Source organism: Ruditapes philippinarum, unplaced genomic scaffold, assembly GCF_026571515.1.
Source record: "Ruditapes philippinarum isolate M1 unplaced genomic scaffold, ASM2657151v2 ctg6173_1_1_1_1, whole genome shotgun sequence".
NCBI classification, from domain to species: Eukaryota; Metazoa; Mollusca; class Bivalvia; order Venerida; family Veneridae; genus Ruditapes; species Ruditapes philippinarum.
In genome coordinates this window covers 76,123-93,204 of record NW_026865973.1, presented here as the reverse complement: position 1 = coordinate 93,204, position 17,082 = coordinate 76,123, and the positions used below count along the sequence as shown (strand labels likewise).

General features: G+C 34.2%; 1 protein-coding gene across 1 annotated transcript in view; it reads left to right on the top strand.

Moving 5' to 3' along the window:
- LOC132730917 (probable E3 ubiquitin-protein ligase HECTD4) overlaps positions 1 to 17,082 on the top strand; it is a gene marked incomplete at its 5' end in the record, with an annotated part of 44,325 nt that overhangs the window by 24,888 nt on the left and 2,355 nt on the right. Inside the window, 14 exon segments of the mRNA XM_060716999.1 lie at positions 504 to 824; positions 1,798 to 1,894; positions 2,750 to 2,880; positions 3,184 to 3,899; positions 4,896 to 6,324; positions 6,853 to 6,939; positions 7,937 to 8,027; positions 8,749 to 8,888; positions 11,695 to 11,885; positions 12,857 to 13,123; positions 13,736 to 13,891; positions 14,570 to 14,733; positions 15,961 to 16,113; positions 16,826 to 16,944. Of these exon segments, the coding sequence (XP_060572982.1) occupies positions 504 to 824; positions 1,798 to 1,894; positions 2,750 to 2,880; positions 3,184 to 3,899; positions 4,896 to 6,324; positions 6,853 to 6,939; positions 7,937 to 8,027; positions 8,749 to 8,888; positions 11,695 to 11,885; positions 12,857 to 13,123; positions 13,736 to 13,891; positions 14,570 to 14,733; positions 15,961 to 16,113; positions 16,826 to 16,944 (4,062 nt within the window).

The window sequence follows — 17,082 nt, the reverse complement described above, 5'->3', positions numbered from 1 at the left end:
GTTCATATTTGATGAATGCAATTTTCCCTATTATTAGCAGCTCTCTAAGACTAAAACTGAGATATTGATGACATTGAAAGTGACATTATGTTATTTTGCTGTCAAGTTGAATTGAATTAGTGATATATTATAAGAGATTCACTATCAAAATTGTGATTGACAAATAATTAAAAATGTTAATTATAAAAAGACAGTCCTACTAGACTTTTTATTAAAAAAAAAAAAGAATGTTTCCAACATGTCCCAAGTGACATTTATAGAAATGTCCTGTTGACAGGTGGATTATTGTTGCTTTATTAAATTGGATATAATTATGGCAATATATAGTTATTTTGATTTTTACCCGTACACTCAACAATAACACTTAGATTGGCATAATGTCACTTTAAGACAAATAGACTACCTTATAAGGAACAGTAATTCTATATTACCAATACCTATATAATGCTTTGACATTATCAATACCTACATGTATATCATGCTTCTTTTGAAATTTTTTCAAGGGAGTTAATTAGATCAGAAAGAACTGTGGCGAGAATGTACTGTCGCACTGCGTTGTTGAAGCTGATAGATCATTGCAACTCTTCAGCTATGGAGGTGATTTCCTGCTCTCCTAGTCTGGCCTCGGGTATGGCTGCAAGCGCGGCCCTGTTACAGGAACTGGATATTGAAAACATTCAGCTGCTGTCTAATGAGTTGTTAAAGGCGCCTCAACCTCATGGTACTATTAAGGCGAAATCGTTGGTGTTGTCAGACTCGTCCAAACACTGCCTGGCTGCCCATAGTTGTTCGCTATCAGATCTGATGTATGAGAATGTTGACAGGTAAATTTTATGCTGAATATATGTTATCATAACTTGGCTGTAATGGTAATCCAGGGTTTGAATTTTTGTCCGAGGCAAATGATGTGCCAACGAAAACAACTGATTTGCCCAAGGGTAAAGGGGGATGTTTTAATCTACAGGCTGAAAATACAACATGATTTTAACAGCATTTCAACTGATGATATGTATAGCCAATCTGTCAATAATGAAAACCCTGGTAATCATTTTAACATTCAATTTTCTCTAGGAATGATGGCCTTTGTGAGGAAGCTAACCAAGTTAGAATTGAGTTTGTAACATCTGCTTTTGTATGCCTGAAATATAAGATAAGGGAGATATGATCTCCTAACATCTTTTTCATGAAGTAAAATTCAGAAATTTGCTGTCCTTATTATGGTGAGGATCCAGGGGTCTCTGGTTTGATGATCGAGTGAAGGAAAATTTCTCAGTGACCATTGATCTTGAAGATTGAGTCTAATGGTCATTTGTCTCTTACTGCGATCAACAGTGGACTGACCCAAGAGATATGACCAAAATTGTTAAAATTTAAAGTGTTAAAATTGGAGTAGAAACCAAACGAAAAGAAAGTTGCCAATAAACTTATTCACTTATGCATGAGGAATACTATTATAGTTATTTTATAAAAATTTTAAATGTTTGGTATCTTGTTATAGTTTCCAGAATATACTGTAATTGCCATAAAGATTAAGTATCTTTGCTTCTTTTGCTTTGTTGGCAATTGTTATAATTATAGTAAATAAGTATTTGTATGGAAGTTAAAATACATACATATTGCTATCTTTACTACACATTACTGCACATTTACTGCTGCTTTCTTCAGCTGTTAAACATCTTACATGCTCTAAATCCGTTATCAAAACATTTTCAACTGTGAAAGTCAAGAATAGCAAAAATAATTTGTTTAGCTAATACACATTCAGTCATTCATTTTTTTCTTGCTTTAACTTTAAAGATTGAAGAAAGAGCTGGCCATAGCCATTGCAAGAGCCGCTGGTCAAGGAGAAGATTATCTGTTTGAATTGACGAACCAGATCTGTACATGTCTGCAGGTTAGATATTTTTATGATAGATTTGCTAATTTTAACATGACATGGGGACAGATATCTGGTTTTCCTCCCTATTAAGAGGGAAAGGTTGCCAAATGTCCAAAGCGTTTCTGACTTTATGAGAAAAAAAAGAACCCTAACAAAAAGTAAAATTCAACCGAATGTAACAAAAATGAAATATGTATGATCATAAAAGTGAAAAAGTATTGTTGAAGCTGTCTTGTTAGAGACAGGACTAGTTGCTTATTTCACACAATTTCAAGGAGGATTTGGCACCTTTCTAGAACCACAAACTTTCTGTAAATCAGATAAGTGACCCATAACATAAATTCAACTTAAGATGTTAGATAGCAATTTTATGTATAAATGAAGACAATAATATATAAATTACACATAGGTGTGAAACAGTAAAAATACCATCCAGAGCAAATACTGTCACTCAAGGCATTAGCTCAGTGTAATATTTTTTTTATGCGAGGGATGATATTTTTGGTGATACAAAAATGTATGCACAAACCTATGTGTCATGTATTTTATTGCCCCAAACAAATACTTCATTAAGTATCTGTTTCTATAGGTTTTATTTTTCAGATTTTTACTGTTAAAAAGTACTATTACCTATGCCACAGAGCAAAATTCTTAGTTACGTGGTACACTTGCATTAACAGTAAAAATAACCTATGGGAAATAGCATTACAAAAATAGTGAGGGATAATAATAAAGTTTGACAAACTCTACTTAGGCGAAGATTTTTGCATTCATATATATTTATTTACATCGATACACCTTGCTTCAGTATAAAAAAAAACAATTTTTTTTAATCAGTATATTGTATTATAATTACTATATACCTATCAGACTGCACCAGAGATGTTTCCATATGAAGAGTTTCCAGTGACAGAGAGTAAGGTGCAGACAGATATATATTTCCCGGGCGCAGCTTGTCTCATTATCTCCTGTAAAACTGACCCGAAAGCAACAAAAAAAGAGTATGTATAAACATTGTTATAACCTATTGATTTATCTTCTTTATTTTGAGCGCATTACTATATGTTTGCTATTTGTGAATTATTTTCTTTGTTCATTTCACAAAATATTACTTTTAAGTACATTATTAAAGTTTCCAGGAAAATAAGCATGAATCTGGACTCTGAAAGCATGCTGCTTTAAAGTTTATATTTAAATATCGTCAGAAATGACAATTTAACATGTTATATTACAACTTGAAGGAAAGTTATTGTGACTCTCTTGTAGAGGTAAGATTTATGGAGGAATTTCTGTTTTCTTTTCAGAACATCCTTGTACAAGTCTCCATGGGCTCGGATCTATTGCTACACTGGCCAGAGAATTAAGAAATCTGGTCAAGTATCCAAACAGGAAGTGGTCAGCTACCCACGGGACACGTCCTCAACCAGCAACCATGCTGAACAGTACACTCCGGCAATAATTCCCTGCGACTGTATTCACATCAAAGTGGGCGTGTCTCCACCCCCAGGGATAACCATCACCATTCACGCTTTACCACCTCAGTTCTTACTATCACTTACTTATATAGAGACATTAATTACAGAAACTCATGGATGTGGCACGAAAAGCTGCACCCCGCCAAAGCAAGATGAACCCAATCCATGGGATTTACCGTCTTTCTCACAAAGTCCCTCTAAAGCGGAATCAAAATCCATTGGAAAAGATCCAAACGGAAGTTTATGGAATTTGGACAATATTGTTATTACACCACCGGTGTTCAGTCATGTGATTGAACAGATATGTCTCTACCTGTGGAGAACCGACGTTCCAGCTGTAGTCAAGGAATACATTTTCCACCAGCTAGCACAGTCTATAAGAATTTATCACTATAGCGAGGGAGGGAATGGTACCCGGCTACCTTCTCCGCAGCCTCATTTGAATGTGAACACGGGACTCATGGTGTTGTTACAGTCTGAGTTAAAGATTTTGTATGAGACAGAAACAAAAGGATGGGAAACGAAGACAACACCTAGTGGCACAGGTTTGTTTTCTTTTAAGTACCGTATAAGTGGTTTTTTCTGCGGGCTCCAAATTCTGCGGTTTTTTCAAATTTTGGCATGTCTTTATTTCTGCGGACTTTATTTCTGCGGCACATTCTTTGGACAAAACGTGATTTAAATTCTGCGACTCGTCTTATCAAAATCTAAGTCACATTTCTCAACCTATTTTTTCGCACGTACACATTTGTTTAGCTTCGTCACCGCAAAACAATAAAGTAATTACAAACAAATGTACTGTTTGCTTGCAAACAAATATAATGCACAACAATAGAAAGGTATGCAGCTTTTGATCATCGTGAAATGACGTGTGAAAAATATAACCCTGTAGTATCTTTAATTCTATAATTAAAAAGTTGATAGCAGTTGACCGTAAATCAGATGACAATTATAGTAGACGACGATTATTTAGCAGAATAAGGGTTGAAATGGTTTGAAATAGCTAAATTCTTAAATTAGCATCATTAACAATTAGTACGTCCTTTAAAAACACAGATTACATAATAAGCCTACAGCAATTTAATACAATTTGAAAACCCCCTTACCGTTATAATACGTTAGTCGTTATTACTGTAGACGAAACAGGTCATAATGCAGGACACATATCGTAGCAGGTGAGTGAAATATTCTGCGGTTGTTATTTCTGCGGTCATGAAACTGACCGCAGAAAACGCAGATATAAAGTCACCGCAGAAAAAACCACTTATACGGTAGTTTATTATTTTGTGTATGCACTGTTTATAAAGTATATTAAGAATTTATGAGGAAACATGATAGTTGCTGATCATGATTTTTGAGTTTATGATCCCTTAGTTAATCACAAGGCCATCTCTCCTTTGTCAGAGTTATAATTGACATTTCATTTAAAGCTTTTTGGAACAAGTTGAAGAAAGGTCACCATTGGCAAGCTTAAAAACATCTTTTCTGAACAAGTATTTTTTTTATTGAAGTTCTTTATACTCTTACTTTTAATCTTGCAGGAATTGGTATAGGGGTAACAGACCAGGGTAAATTCTCCACATATCTCCATGCTCTACTAGAATTAAATCTAGCAGTGGCAGAGTTAAACAAACCCACTGGTAGATCAAAGGGTGGTGACATTGGTTTGAGCCTAGAGATGGTTCCACGCCCACCAACCAGTCCAACACATACTTCAAGAAGAAAGAAACTGAAAACAAAGCGCGACAGAAGAGATAGTGCACAGAAGAGAGATGATGCTCGTAGAACAAGTGAAAGCGATGCTGTGGAACCAGGTCAGCCATCTTCAGCCTCATCTTCTAGTTTGCTGTCATTAGTGTCATCAGCAAGTGATCCAAGTGTGGCCGCATCAACTTCAGGAGCTTCAAGTTCATCAGCAGCAACTCAAGATAAAGAAGGTAAAGAGAAGGAGAAAGATGTAAAGGAATCGAAGACAACTACTAAACTAGCCAAACCAGAAGACGAGTTATGGTTGCATAGGGCTTTAATTGTATCACACATCTTACGATGCTTAGCTTTTAATGAGAAAAATGGTATGATAGCTTTAGTAAATGCAATTGCTGATGCACATCAGGTTTTGAACACTGTAACAGCACACCAGAGATTAGTAATAGTAACTGGTATTCCAACGAATCTTGAACCTGACTTTGTAAAGCATGCTTTAAGATCAATATTTAAATCACACGGAGGAGTAGATAGAGATGAAATATTTTTACCATATCAGACTGTAGAAACGGTTCAGGTTAAAGAAGTTGTGGTAAAAGATGATGCAAGTGGTGAGACTGAAACTAAACAAGTGAAAGATACAGGTGAACAAAGTGAAGGAGAAGTAGCAAAAGAAAGAGAGGAGTCTGAAAATGTTCAGGATGGTGCTAAAAAGGAAGATGTGCAAGATAGTAACCAAACAGAGCTCAAGAAAGAGATCAAAAGAGAAAAGAAATTAAATGGATATGCTGTTGTATCAGTAATGTCAAAAACCAAAGTTGAAAATATTAAAAAGAGCCTGAGTAAAAGTAATGCATTGTTCGAAGGGGCATCTCTAGAGCATGACGACCCCATTGAAGTTCCAACCATTACAACAGTGGCACCAAACTTGATAGCTGAGGAGCAGTCAAATGAACCTTTGGAAAAATATTTACAGTTTAAATTTTTCCAGGATAAAAACCAGTCAGAGATTTGTGACAATGCTACTGTGGCTTTGACTGAGATTTTTACAAGTTGTTTCATAGTTGAACAAAAGCATGGATCACCAGAGTTCAGACAGGAATCAGGATACATCTGTCTTAGTAAGGAGCAGATCTTACAACACACACCAGAGAATTTGTTGTGTGCATTCTTCAGTAACATAAGACCGCCAAAGAAATCCTTACCTGAGCAGGTGTTACAGGTTCTGAGAAGATATGGGATGGTCTTCACACCAGACAAAGAAGGGTAAATGTTTATGTTTATAGTTTAATAATATTTTATTGTATTAATATACACACAATATACAATTTTACAAACATCATCAAGTGTACATACAAAAGGGTTGGGCCAAAAGTTCTAACAACATTATTGTGGGCCCTTCCCCTTTATGGTTATACAATCATAAAGAAAGACATTGTAAAGCATTGTCAGTCCTACATTTCTTGTGCCTCATTTCCAATGAAACTGTGGTTCTATTGTCATAGTGCAGCTGAACCCGGAGATAATACAGGTTTTGAGTCTAAAAAAGGGTTCACAAACATGACTCCATATTTGATACCAGTAATAGATACACCAGAGTGGTTCAAAGAATCTTTAAGCTTTAATCATAGTTGAACTTAAATGAAAAAAATTTAGACTGTCATAATTATGTATGTTTAGTGACTGTCATAATTATGTAAGTTTAGTTGATATTACTTTGATTGAAGTTATTGTCCCTGATGCCAAGAAAGCCATATATTGGAATAAGAACGGTTTTAAATTTCAATATTTCAGATCTCCAGGAACTGAGCGTCAAGGTAGAGGTAAAGGTAGAAAACCACAGAAAAGTGCCAAAGAAAAAATGATGGCAACTACAGAAAAGTTTGTATACCTTGTTATCATCTAAATTTCATAGTTTAGGTTTTGAGCTTGTTACAAATCCTTGCATCAGAAAAAAATTTCTATTATATGTATACTGAACCAAAAAAGAAACTTTCGCAAAATATGTGCCAGTTGTTCAAGGGTACCACTTAGATGTACACACTTGTATACATGTAGTAGCTTGTAAAACTCGTTTTGTTTGCAAAATCGGTCAGCTAATCCCCGTATAAAAGCCCGATATGTTTATATTAACGTAAAAATCGAGTTTCAAAAGGATTGAAAAACTGTACTAACATATCTACATTCAAACTTGGAGAAAGTTTCTTTTTTGTTTCAGTATATATCTGAAATGTTGGAGACAAACTTGTATTTTGCTTTTTAAAAGGTATGTAATGATTCAAAGGTATTTTTATCAGCTTAATGATTGTGTGGTTAAGGTTGGCGACATTGTATCGCATGCCACTCACTGATATTGGTTTGAATCTCATCTTGGACTTGAGTTATTTTCATGTGAGGAAGTTATCCAGCTGGCTAACAGAAGCTAAGTGGTTTTATATGGGTGCCCACCTGTGCCTAAAATAATGCATAAAGGAGGACATGAGGTCTTCTTCCACCTGTAATGCTAAAAAAGTCACCATATGCCCTTAACATGTTCAGTGTTAACATATAATCCAATGAAGTCTTTCAATTGTATATCAACAGGAATAGTTACCATCACTGTGCTTCTGGATTAGTTAATTAAAAGAACTAATTAACTTGCTATCTGGCAAAGAAAATGGGGAAATTTTTACAAAATTCTTTCAAGCATTGTTGATTAACAAAGAGCTTAGGATAGTTAATCAAATAGTCATTCGTGTAAAAAATATGTTATGCCTGCAGACACAAGGTTCATAAATGTATCAGTCTGTCCTTTTTGCTGAGGATTCAGCAGATTATTTATTAAATATAAATATATATAATATACTTCATATAGTAAATGACTTTCAATTTTATGTAGGCCAAGTGTAAAGGAGAAGAGATCAAAGGATAGAGCAGGTGGTGAGAAATCAGAAAAAGAAGAAACACCTGACCCTGACAAACCTGTCAAGGTATGTATAATCACGGTTTTTTATCTTACCCTAATAAGTTTTGATACTGGCTTGCTAGTGGTCGAGTGGGCAAGGCCATTATTTTTTAGCACCAGCCCCTCACCACTTTGGGTGGGTCTTTGGATTACTTTCATTTGACAAAGCTAATCTGCTATAGATGATTCTACTAAGGTGCCCTCGTTCTCTTAGAAAAATTCACAGAAGGGTGCTTGAGATTTTCCTCAATTAGTACAAATTGAAAGCGGCTATATTACCATTACAGTGCATTTTGGTATTAGATATGGAATTCAAATTTTCAAAAGATTTCACATTACCTACTTGATGGACATTAGCTAAGTGCTATTTCCACAATCATTGAAGGTAAATTCTTGAAACTTAACACATGCCTTTCAAGTTATATTTTTCGCTGACTGTCCAAGGCTGACAATTCTTGTGAGATATTTTCCTTCACTCATAATCAAGCAAATTCAGCAAGCTGTTAATCTTGTAGTTGAGGAGGTTGTGGGGGGTTCCATTAAAAATCAACCTGGTTTCTTACTTTATTGTGAATTTCTACTCTTAGAATTTGTCATTACAGCTATTTTTTCCTTCCAAGTTAATGTTTGTCAATCATATTACAGCACTGAATTTAGTTTTATTGCCTGCTCAATATTACGAGGGTGCTGTAAAAAACTTGTGTGTATGTAAACTAACATAGAATTTATATATTTATATTATTCAGTCATCTGGTGTAGAAAAAGAAGAGCGACACTGTCTGACGTTAGATGGTTTCCTACAGTATGTAGCCGACCAGGTGATGCAAGATGTGAGAGGCGTCTGGCGGGCAATACTTGCCTGTGGTTTTGATATACACTTTGAAAGGTACTTTGACTCGTTTAGAAAAAACTATTTATTTTCACCACGGTGCTGGCTTTGTTTTAGAGTGTATATCATGTAAAGGGCAGTTTATTGGTTCAATTTTTAGCTCACCTGTCACAAAGTGACAGGGTGAGCTTTTGTGATCGCTTTTCGTCCGGCGTCCGTCCGTCCGTCGTCCGTCCGTCGTCCGTCCGTCGTCCGTCCGTCCGTCCGTCCGTAAACTTTTACTTTAAATGACATCTCCTCATAAACCACTAAGCCAATTTCATCCAAACTTCACAGGAATGTTCCTTTGGTGGTCACCTTTAAAAATTGTTCAAAGAATTTAATTCCATGCAAAACTCTGGTTGCCATGGCAACCGAAAAAAAAAACTTTAAATATCTTCTTTTAAAAAACCATAAGAGCTAGAGCTTAGATATTTGGCATGAAACATCTTCTAGTGAGTGTCTACCAAGTTTGTTCAAATAAAAGCCCTGGGGTCAAAATTGGCCCCGCCCCGGGGGGGCATTGATTTTCCCTATATGCATATAGTAAAAACTTAAAAAATCTTCTTTTTAAGAACCCAAAGAGCTAGAGCTAAGATATTTAGCATGAAACATGTTCTAATGGGTGTCTACCAAGTTTGTTCAAATAAAAGCCCTGGGGTGAAAATTGGCCCCGCCCCGGGGGTCATTGATTTTCCCTATATGCATATAGTAAAAAAACTTAAAAAAATCTTCTTTTAAAGAACTCAAAGAGCTAGAGCTTAGATATTTGGCATGAAACATCTTCTAGTGAGTGTCTACCAAGTTTGTTCAAATAAAAGCCCTGGGTCAAAATTGGCCCCACCCCGGGGGGTCATTGATTTTCCCTATATGCATATAGTAAAAACTTAAAAAATCTTCTTTTAAAGAACCCAAAGAGCTAGAGCTAAGATATTTAGCATGAAACATGTTCTAATGGGTGTCTACCAAGTTTGTTCAAATAAAAGCCTTAGGGTGAAAATTGGCCCCGCCCCGGGGGTCATTGATTTTCCCTATATGCATATAGTAAAAACTTAAAAATCTTCTTTTAAAGAACTCAAAGAGCTAGAGCTTAGATATTTGGCATGAAACATCTTCTAGTGTGTGTCTACCAAGTTTGTTCAAATAAAAGCCCTGGGTCAAAATTGGCCCCGCCCCGGGGGTCATTGATTTTCCCTATATGCATATAGTAAAAACTTAAAAAATCTTCTTTTAAAGAACCCAAAGAGCTAGAGCTAAGATATTTAGCATGAAAACATGTTCTAATGGGTGTCTACCAAGTTTGTTCAAATAAAAGCCCTGGGGTCAAAATTGGCCCCGCCCCGGGGGGTCATTGATTTTCCCTATATGCATATAGTAAAAACTTAAAAAATCTTCTTTTAAAGAACTCAAAGAGCTATGGCTAAGATATTTAGCATGAAACATGTTCTAATAGGTGTCTACCAAGTTTGTTCAAATACAAGCCCAGGGGTCAAAATTGGCCCCGCCCCGGGGTCATTGATTTTCTTTATATGTGTTTAGCAAAAACTTTAAATCTTCTTTGAAAAAACCCAAATAGCTAGAGTTTAGATATTAAGCATGAAACATTTTCTAGTAAGTGTCTACAAAGTTTGTTCAAATAAAAGCCCTGGGGTCAAAACTGGCCCGGCCCCAGGGGTGTCATTGTTTTTAACTATATGTGTATACTAAAAACTTTAAAAAAATCTTCTTTTAAAAAGCCCAATGAGCTAGAGCTTAAATGTTTAGCATGAAATATCTTCTTATGGGTGGTCTACCAAGTTTGTGCAAATAAAAGCCCTTGGGTTAAATTGGCTCTGCAACGTTGGGGGGTGGGGGGTGGTGGGGTTGGGGGCCTATATACAGGTGAGCGACCTCAGGGCCATCATGGCCCTCTTGTTTACCAAGCTATGCCAAGAGTCAAATATTAAGTTCTCTTGATTTGATATTAGAATGTATCAAAATATGATTATTAGAATATGTAATTAGAAAGTTACTGACACATATTGTTCATGCTCAAAAATTGCATTTGAGGGATAAGTAGTTCTAAGGAACATGGGAATTAAGAAAGACAAGTAAGGTTTTCGATGCAACTTAAGGAAAAAAGATACAATTTTCCCAACTTTGGGATAAAAGATCTTGAAATTGTTAAATGATTTGTTGCCAGATTTCATGAAGTTGTTTGTATTTTATAAAATATGACTGCAATGGTAAATGAAATAAGTAGTTAATAACTAGTTTAGACGGTTTTCTTCTAATATTGGCTTGTGATGGCCCATCATCATGGGTGTAAAGCTATCTAATAAAATATTTTTATACAAAGTATATAAAATATATAAAATTATGTTGTCCAAAAAGAGTATTTACAAAGATTGCAGCTATTACTTACCATAACACACATGAATATTGTACATATAAACCAAATAAAATGTGTCTGAACAAAATATTATTATGCTGTTTTAAGAAGGGCTTGTTTTAATGGTTTAGCAATGATTTTGTGAATGTTTCGAGGAAAAATACAAAGATATATTTTTCATTTAGGTATTTTGGATTTTTTTTTCAAAATACAAACAGTAATCTTATGTACTACAGATGGCAGATATAAATATAGCTCAATACACTTTAAAGAGACTGCTTGTAGCATTATGTTGGATACATACATTTGTGAATTTGGGTGTTTTGAAAAAATGTGAAGTAAAGAATTGAAGTTGACTTTGTTTAGGTTTAAATGATTGTATTTAAAAGATATGGCTGATAAATGAATTAAATCACATAACAAATGAATTAAATCACATGTCAATCATTTTAGATCTGCATGTCTTGACAACAGTCAAGCTCAGCAAATGGCCAGACAGTGGACGTTAGACATGGACGCAGCTCTGACACAGTTTGTAAACTCATTCTGTCGTAAGTTAGCAGTCACACCAGCCAGGATACATCCTCATGAGATTAGAATTTCTGCGGTAGAACTTTCAAGTGAAAAATATTCTTGTCTGCAAGGTATAGTGTTAATAAGCTAACCCTTAATACTTTTTTGTTTATTTATAAAAATAGCTATATAATGTACCAGTCAATTGTTAAACTACAGGACCTTCACCTTTGTGGAATAGCACAGAAACTATGATTTTGATTTTCAAACTCCTATTAATGGCCTTCTCCTTCACCTAGTTTGAAAAGAAGGGAAACTATGACCTTTATTTTCCACATCCCGGTAAAAGTCCCTTTTCTACAGGGCCTTGCAGCTGGTAAATGCACCTGCTCTTCAAAGTTGGCTGACACACATACCCTGCTACTGCATTGACTAGGTAGTGCAGGGACAGTCTTAAAAAAGTCAAAACTTGGCACAATTCCCCTCCTCTCCCACGCCCTCTGCTGTTGATGGGCTGGCTTTGTTTACAATCAACTGGTGCTTCTAATAATGTCAGAAAGTTTCTTTATAAAGTCCTAAAGATATGAATAGAATATTGATTTTATCAAAGTTTATTGAAAACTTAAAAGAATCTAAAAAAAACACAAAAATTCTCAAGCACAATTTTAAAGGATTTTCCAGTTTATAAGTAATCTCTGACTCTGACACTTTATTAAGAATGAAATAAAGATAATTTATCTCTTTACCCTTAAATCTTTGCTTGTTATGGAAGTTGTAATGTTTTGCACATAACTATGGTTTGTTACTTCTATCTAATACAAATTCATTTCCCAATTCCATTAAGATACCGGAATGTGTTTATTTTAAGAAAAAAAGGAGCACCATACTGTTACATATAGTAAAATGTATCTCCAAAACCAAATTGTTTTATATATGATATATTATAGGAAACCACTTACTGCAAATTGATATATTTATGATCTTTTTGTATAAATTTAAAATACTTCATTTACAGAAAATTACCAGTACATTGATGATTAGTTAGTAAAAAGTAACCTTTTCAGTTCTACACATAATACTTAATAACTGGTTCCTGTTTCAGGAGTTCCTGTTGAGAGTTTAAGGCTGAGATTTGCTTTCCTGCAATCTCTGAACAACACCCTAGAAACATTTTTCCTGCCATTGATTGACCTGCGACCTTGGCAGACTTACAACAGGAGTACATCAGCACTGCTATCTAGAATAAGAGGACTACTTTTCTATGACACTAAGTGCGCTTTGATGAATAGAATCTTGAATGCAACAGCGAAGAGAAAACCGGACCAGGCTGCGCCGGAAATTACTCTTGATCCACTTGAAGATATTGGAGGTGAAGATAATTTTTTTTTGTTGATTGTTTTTGCTGAATGTTAAGAGTGAGCTGTTAGTTTAGGATGGATAATTTGTTGTCCTGGATATAATAATTTTTTCAACTGTGCTGGACAGATTTACTTCAAATTTTCTATAATTCATATTGACTGATTTTAAGCATTCAGGCTTTCCTCAATATTTTGTTTATATACCTAGCCTCATTTAATAGATGTGGAGCAAAAAAAAAGAAAAACGAACTACAATGAAAGACATAATTTCAAATACAAATACATATGTTCCTTAACTTAAATCTTTCGTAATTGCCACAAAAGCTAAAAATAGAAGGAAAAAAAATAAAGACAGGATTTCAAAAGGCAGTCACCATTGACTTGTTTATGTTTATCAAGTTGGTAACTTGATATTTGTTTTCAGTGTGCAAATTGTTACTGATTAAAAAAAATGAAAGAATTATTGGTAAAAGAGAAAGTTATGACTAAATTATTTTACTAGAGGTAAGGTAATATGGAAAGGATGAAAAGAAAAAGCCTGAGTATTAAGATAATTATGTAAAACTTTTCATTGAATTGAATTCACTTGACACCTCTCCTTTACTATTTCTTTATCTTTTCAGAGGAACAGGAGAGTTCTATAAACACAACATATTGTCAAGCGTATAGGCAGTTGTCTCAGATTCCATCTAGTCAGTTATGTGTTCGTCTTGCCTGTGGCGGTGATCCTACGTACTCCTTCAACGTTAAGTTTAGTGGTGAGGAAGTGCATGGAACTAGTAAGTTATTTAATTGATCTATTGTCATTACAATTGGATATTTTATAAGAAATAGAGGACATTGAATAAGTGTAGAATTAATACTGAATTAATTGAGCAAGTTGAATAATTTTATATTATTCAAGCCTCTCTCGAGCATGTTAATTTATTTAACAAGTTCAATTGTATATTGTACAGTGTATATCAAATTTTTATATTTAAAAAAGTAATTTGTTTTCATTGACAAGCTCATAGTTTAACACAGGTTATCTTTGTGCAATGCATATGACCTCACATCAAAATATATTATGCATTGTCATGCAATATGATTTTTACATAGTCTCAAAAGTAACGCAGGTATGTTAAAAAATGTATTTAGTAATGCTGAATATGAAATGTATTGTAAAGGGCTGTTTTGAATATATGTAAAGATCTGTTTGCTGTGTTAATGTATTGATGAATAGCTTTTGGAGCAAATTATAGAATCTCATATTAGAAGCAGCTGTCATACAGACGTTAATATTTGGCTTGGTATTAGGATCTGCACAGATTCTGCTAAATTATTACCTTAGAGCAGTATTATTCCCATCTGTGTCAAGAATCTGTGTTTGATTTTTCTTCTTACATATTATATATTTATTATATACATTAAAATTTAGCTGAAGGGGTCTAGTCTGACACAAACATAATTTTTTGCAGGTGGATCCTTCAGGCATTTTTTGTGGAAAATTGCACGGGAGATTCAAGACCCAATTTTGAACATACTGGTTCCATGCACTGGTGCTAACTATAGAGGAAGATGTTTAATGAAGCCTGGTTCAATGACAATATCAGAGGAGAAACTAATTATATTTCTTGGACAGGTATTTTTATAAAAATATTCATAGGATTTTTGTGATTGGTTTATTTTCTTGATAAATAGCATCTGTAATAAACATTAAATTAACAGAAGTGATTTGTATGAAAGTATTTTGAACAGGGACTTATGAATTCTTACAGAATTGCACAGACCTGTATAAGTATTAACTCATTAAGAGGAACCAGTCCTGAATTTAATTGTACACCTTTTTAGCTTGACTTTTTGAAGAATAGGGAGAGTTATTGTAGTCACCCAGGTGTCAGCGTCACACTTTGGTGAAGTTTTTGCGTGCAAGTTGGTATCTCCAAAAGTACTAAAAGGAATGGGTTGAAACTGCAAACACATATTTGAGAGCATAATAGGTGGTCCCTATCCAAGGCCCGTGACTTGAACATAGATTTTGACAGAGTTAAGGCCCTTTTTCATCTAAGAAAATTCTACTGTTTTCTCAGTGCTTGATAATAAAACAAGAGCCTTAAAAATGTAGTCTACATGTACATTATTAAGGCTCTTGTTTTATTATCAAGCACTGAGAATAGTCTAGCATGCTGTCCTACCAACAGCTCTTGTTAGTATTGCATGTGGAATAGCAACATCTTAGGGGAAGTCACTTTCAATAAGTAAAATTGTAATCTTGTAATGCAAGGCTCATATTTATTTTCTATTCTGTCTCTTTTTAAATAAGTTTATCTTTTAATCCTAGATCATTAATTTTGGTTCATAGTTTTGTCTGACACTGCATGTATATAATGACAGTTTTATTGGAGACACCTGCTTTAAATGAATTTACTACTTGTTTGACAATTTATTTGAATATAATTCATCATAAACTATACATGAAAATCAAAATGACAATCTTATAATATGGCTATGAATACTTCATATTTTATTATTATTTTGAGTTTTGTTTATAGTTTTGTACAACTTCAAAAGCAGTAAAACATTCCATTTGACCTCTTAAGTTTATACAAAATTTATTTCTGTTGTACTGTGAAGGAAGCTGGTATAAGCTTATAGACACACTCTCAGAACCTTTCCTGAAACTATCCAGTACTGAGCAATGTGCTTAAAGTTTCTTGCTCAAGGAAACAAGGGATTGATTGCCATTTACAGGTTTTTTACCCATACATCTAGAAATCTTTAGATTACAAGTCCAATATGTTCATCGCTTGGCCATGTTGCCTCTATTTAAGACCTCTTGTTGATTGGTAATTATTTTGTTTATTTTTAGTTACTTGGAATCACTATTCGGGCAGATATTCCTATAGGATTAGACTTGATGTCCTCGTTTTGGAAATCTCTGGTTGGTGTACCTTTAGATACTGTCGTGGATTTAAAAGATGCAGATCAAATAACCTATAGCTACTTGAAGAAAATTGAAATGGTAAGTACCATTATAATGAGGAATGTTTATAGGGAGAGATGTTTGATTTTCAAGAATGCGATATTTGTATTCAAAATTATAGGCAATTCAGAAGTGAAGATTATCACTTCAGTGCTAAAATGGGTTAACTCCTATTAAATTTAAGAGGAGTTAACCCATTACAGCACTTGAGTGGTATATGTCATAAATGTATTAATATAATAGATGTAACATTCATGATAGAAGTAGATTTGTTTGGAGAGAATAATGCGGAATACTTAATGCATTTTATGACAGAGGGATTGAGGTCATTAAAATTGAATCAATTTCAAACAATCAGAAGCTGCAAAAATAACAAGCCTAAAAAATAAAAAGGTAACGAAATGTGTAATAAAAGATCTTTTCATAGAGAAATTTGTATTTATTGCCTTTTACTTTACTCTATTAACATTTTATGAAAATAGATAATTAAACAAGTAAGTACATGACTCTAAATGTTGTTAGTGACAATATAATCTGCCCATGCAGCCATTGCAAACCAAAATCATGACCTGCACTGTTGGCTTTTCATTCAGAAATAAGTTTTTTTAAAAAATCCCTAAAAGTGATGAATGGTTTTGTCCAGATTGAAATATGGACAAGTCAATATAAAATAGATAGTATGGTTAGGATTAAATAATTTTATCCATTTGATAGTAAAGAAATTTCAAACCTTTTTGGTACTGTTCTTCAGGTTGAGAGCGAAGGGGAGTTGCTTGCCCTTTGTGCAGATGTTTACCCAAGATTTGTCTACCCTAGTTTGTCAGGAGAAGAAGTTGAGCTTGTTCCACATGGAAGACACATTGTAGTGAGGTGATTAGTCATTCTTAAGTTGTTTGTATTGTATTCTAGGTTAAGATTGACATGCAGTATTTGACAGACATAGTAAACAAAATTAACTTGTGTTTTATAGCTTAGAAAAATAATATTTAGCTTCTAGTGTTTGGATGG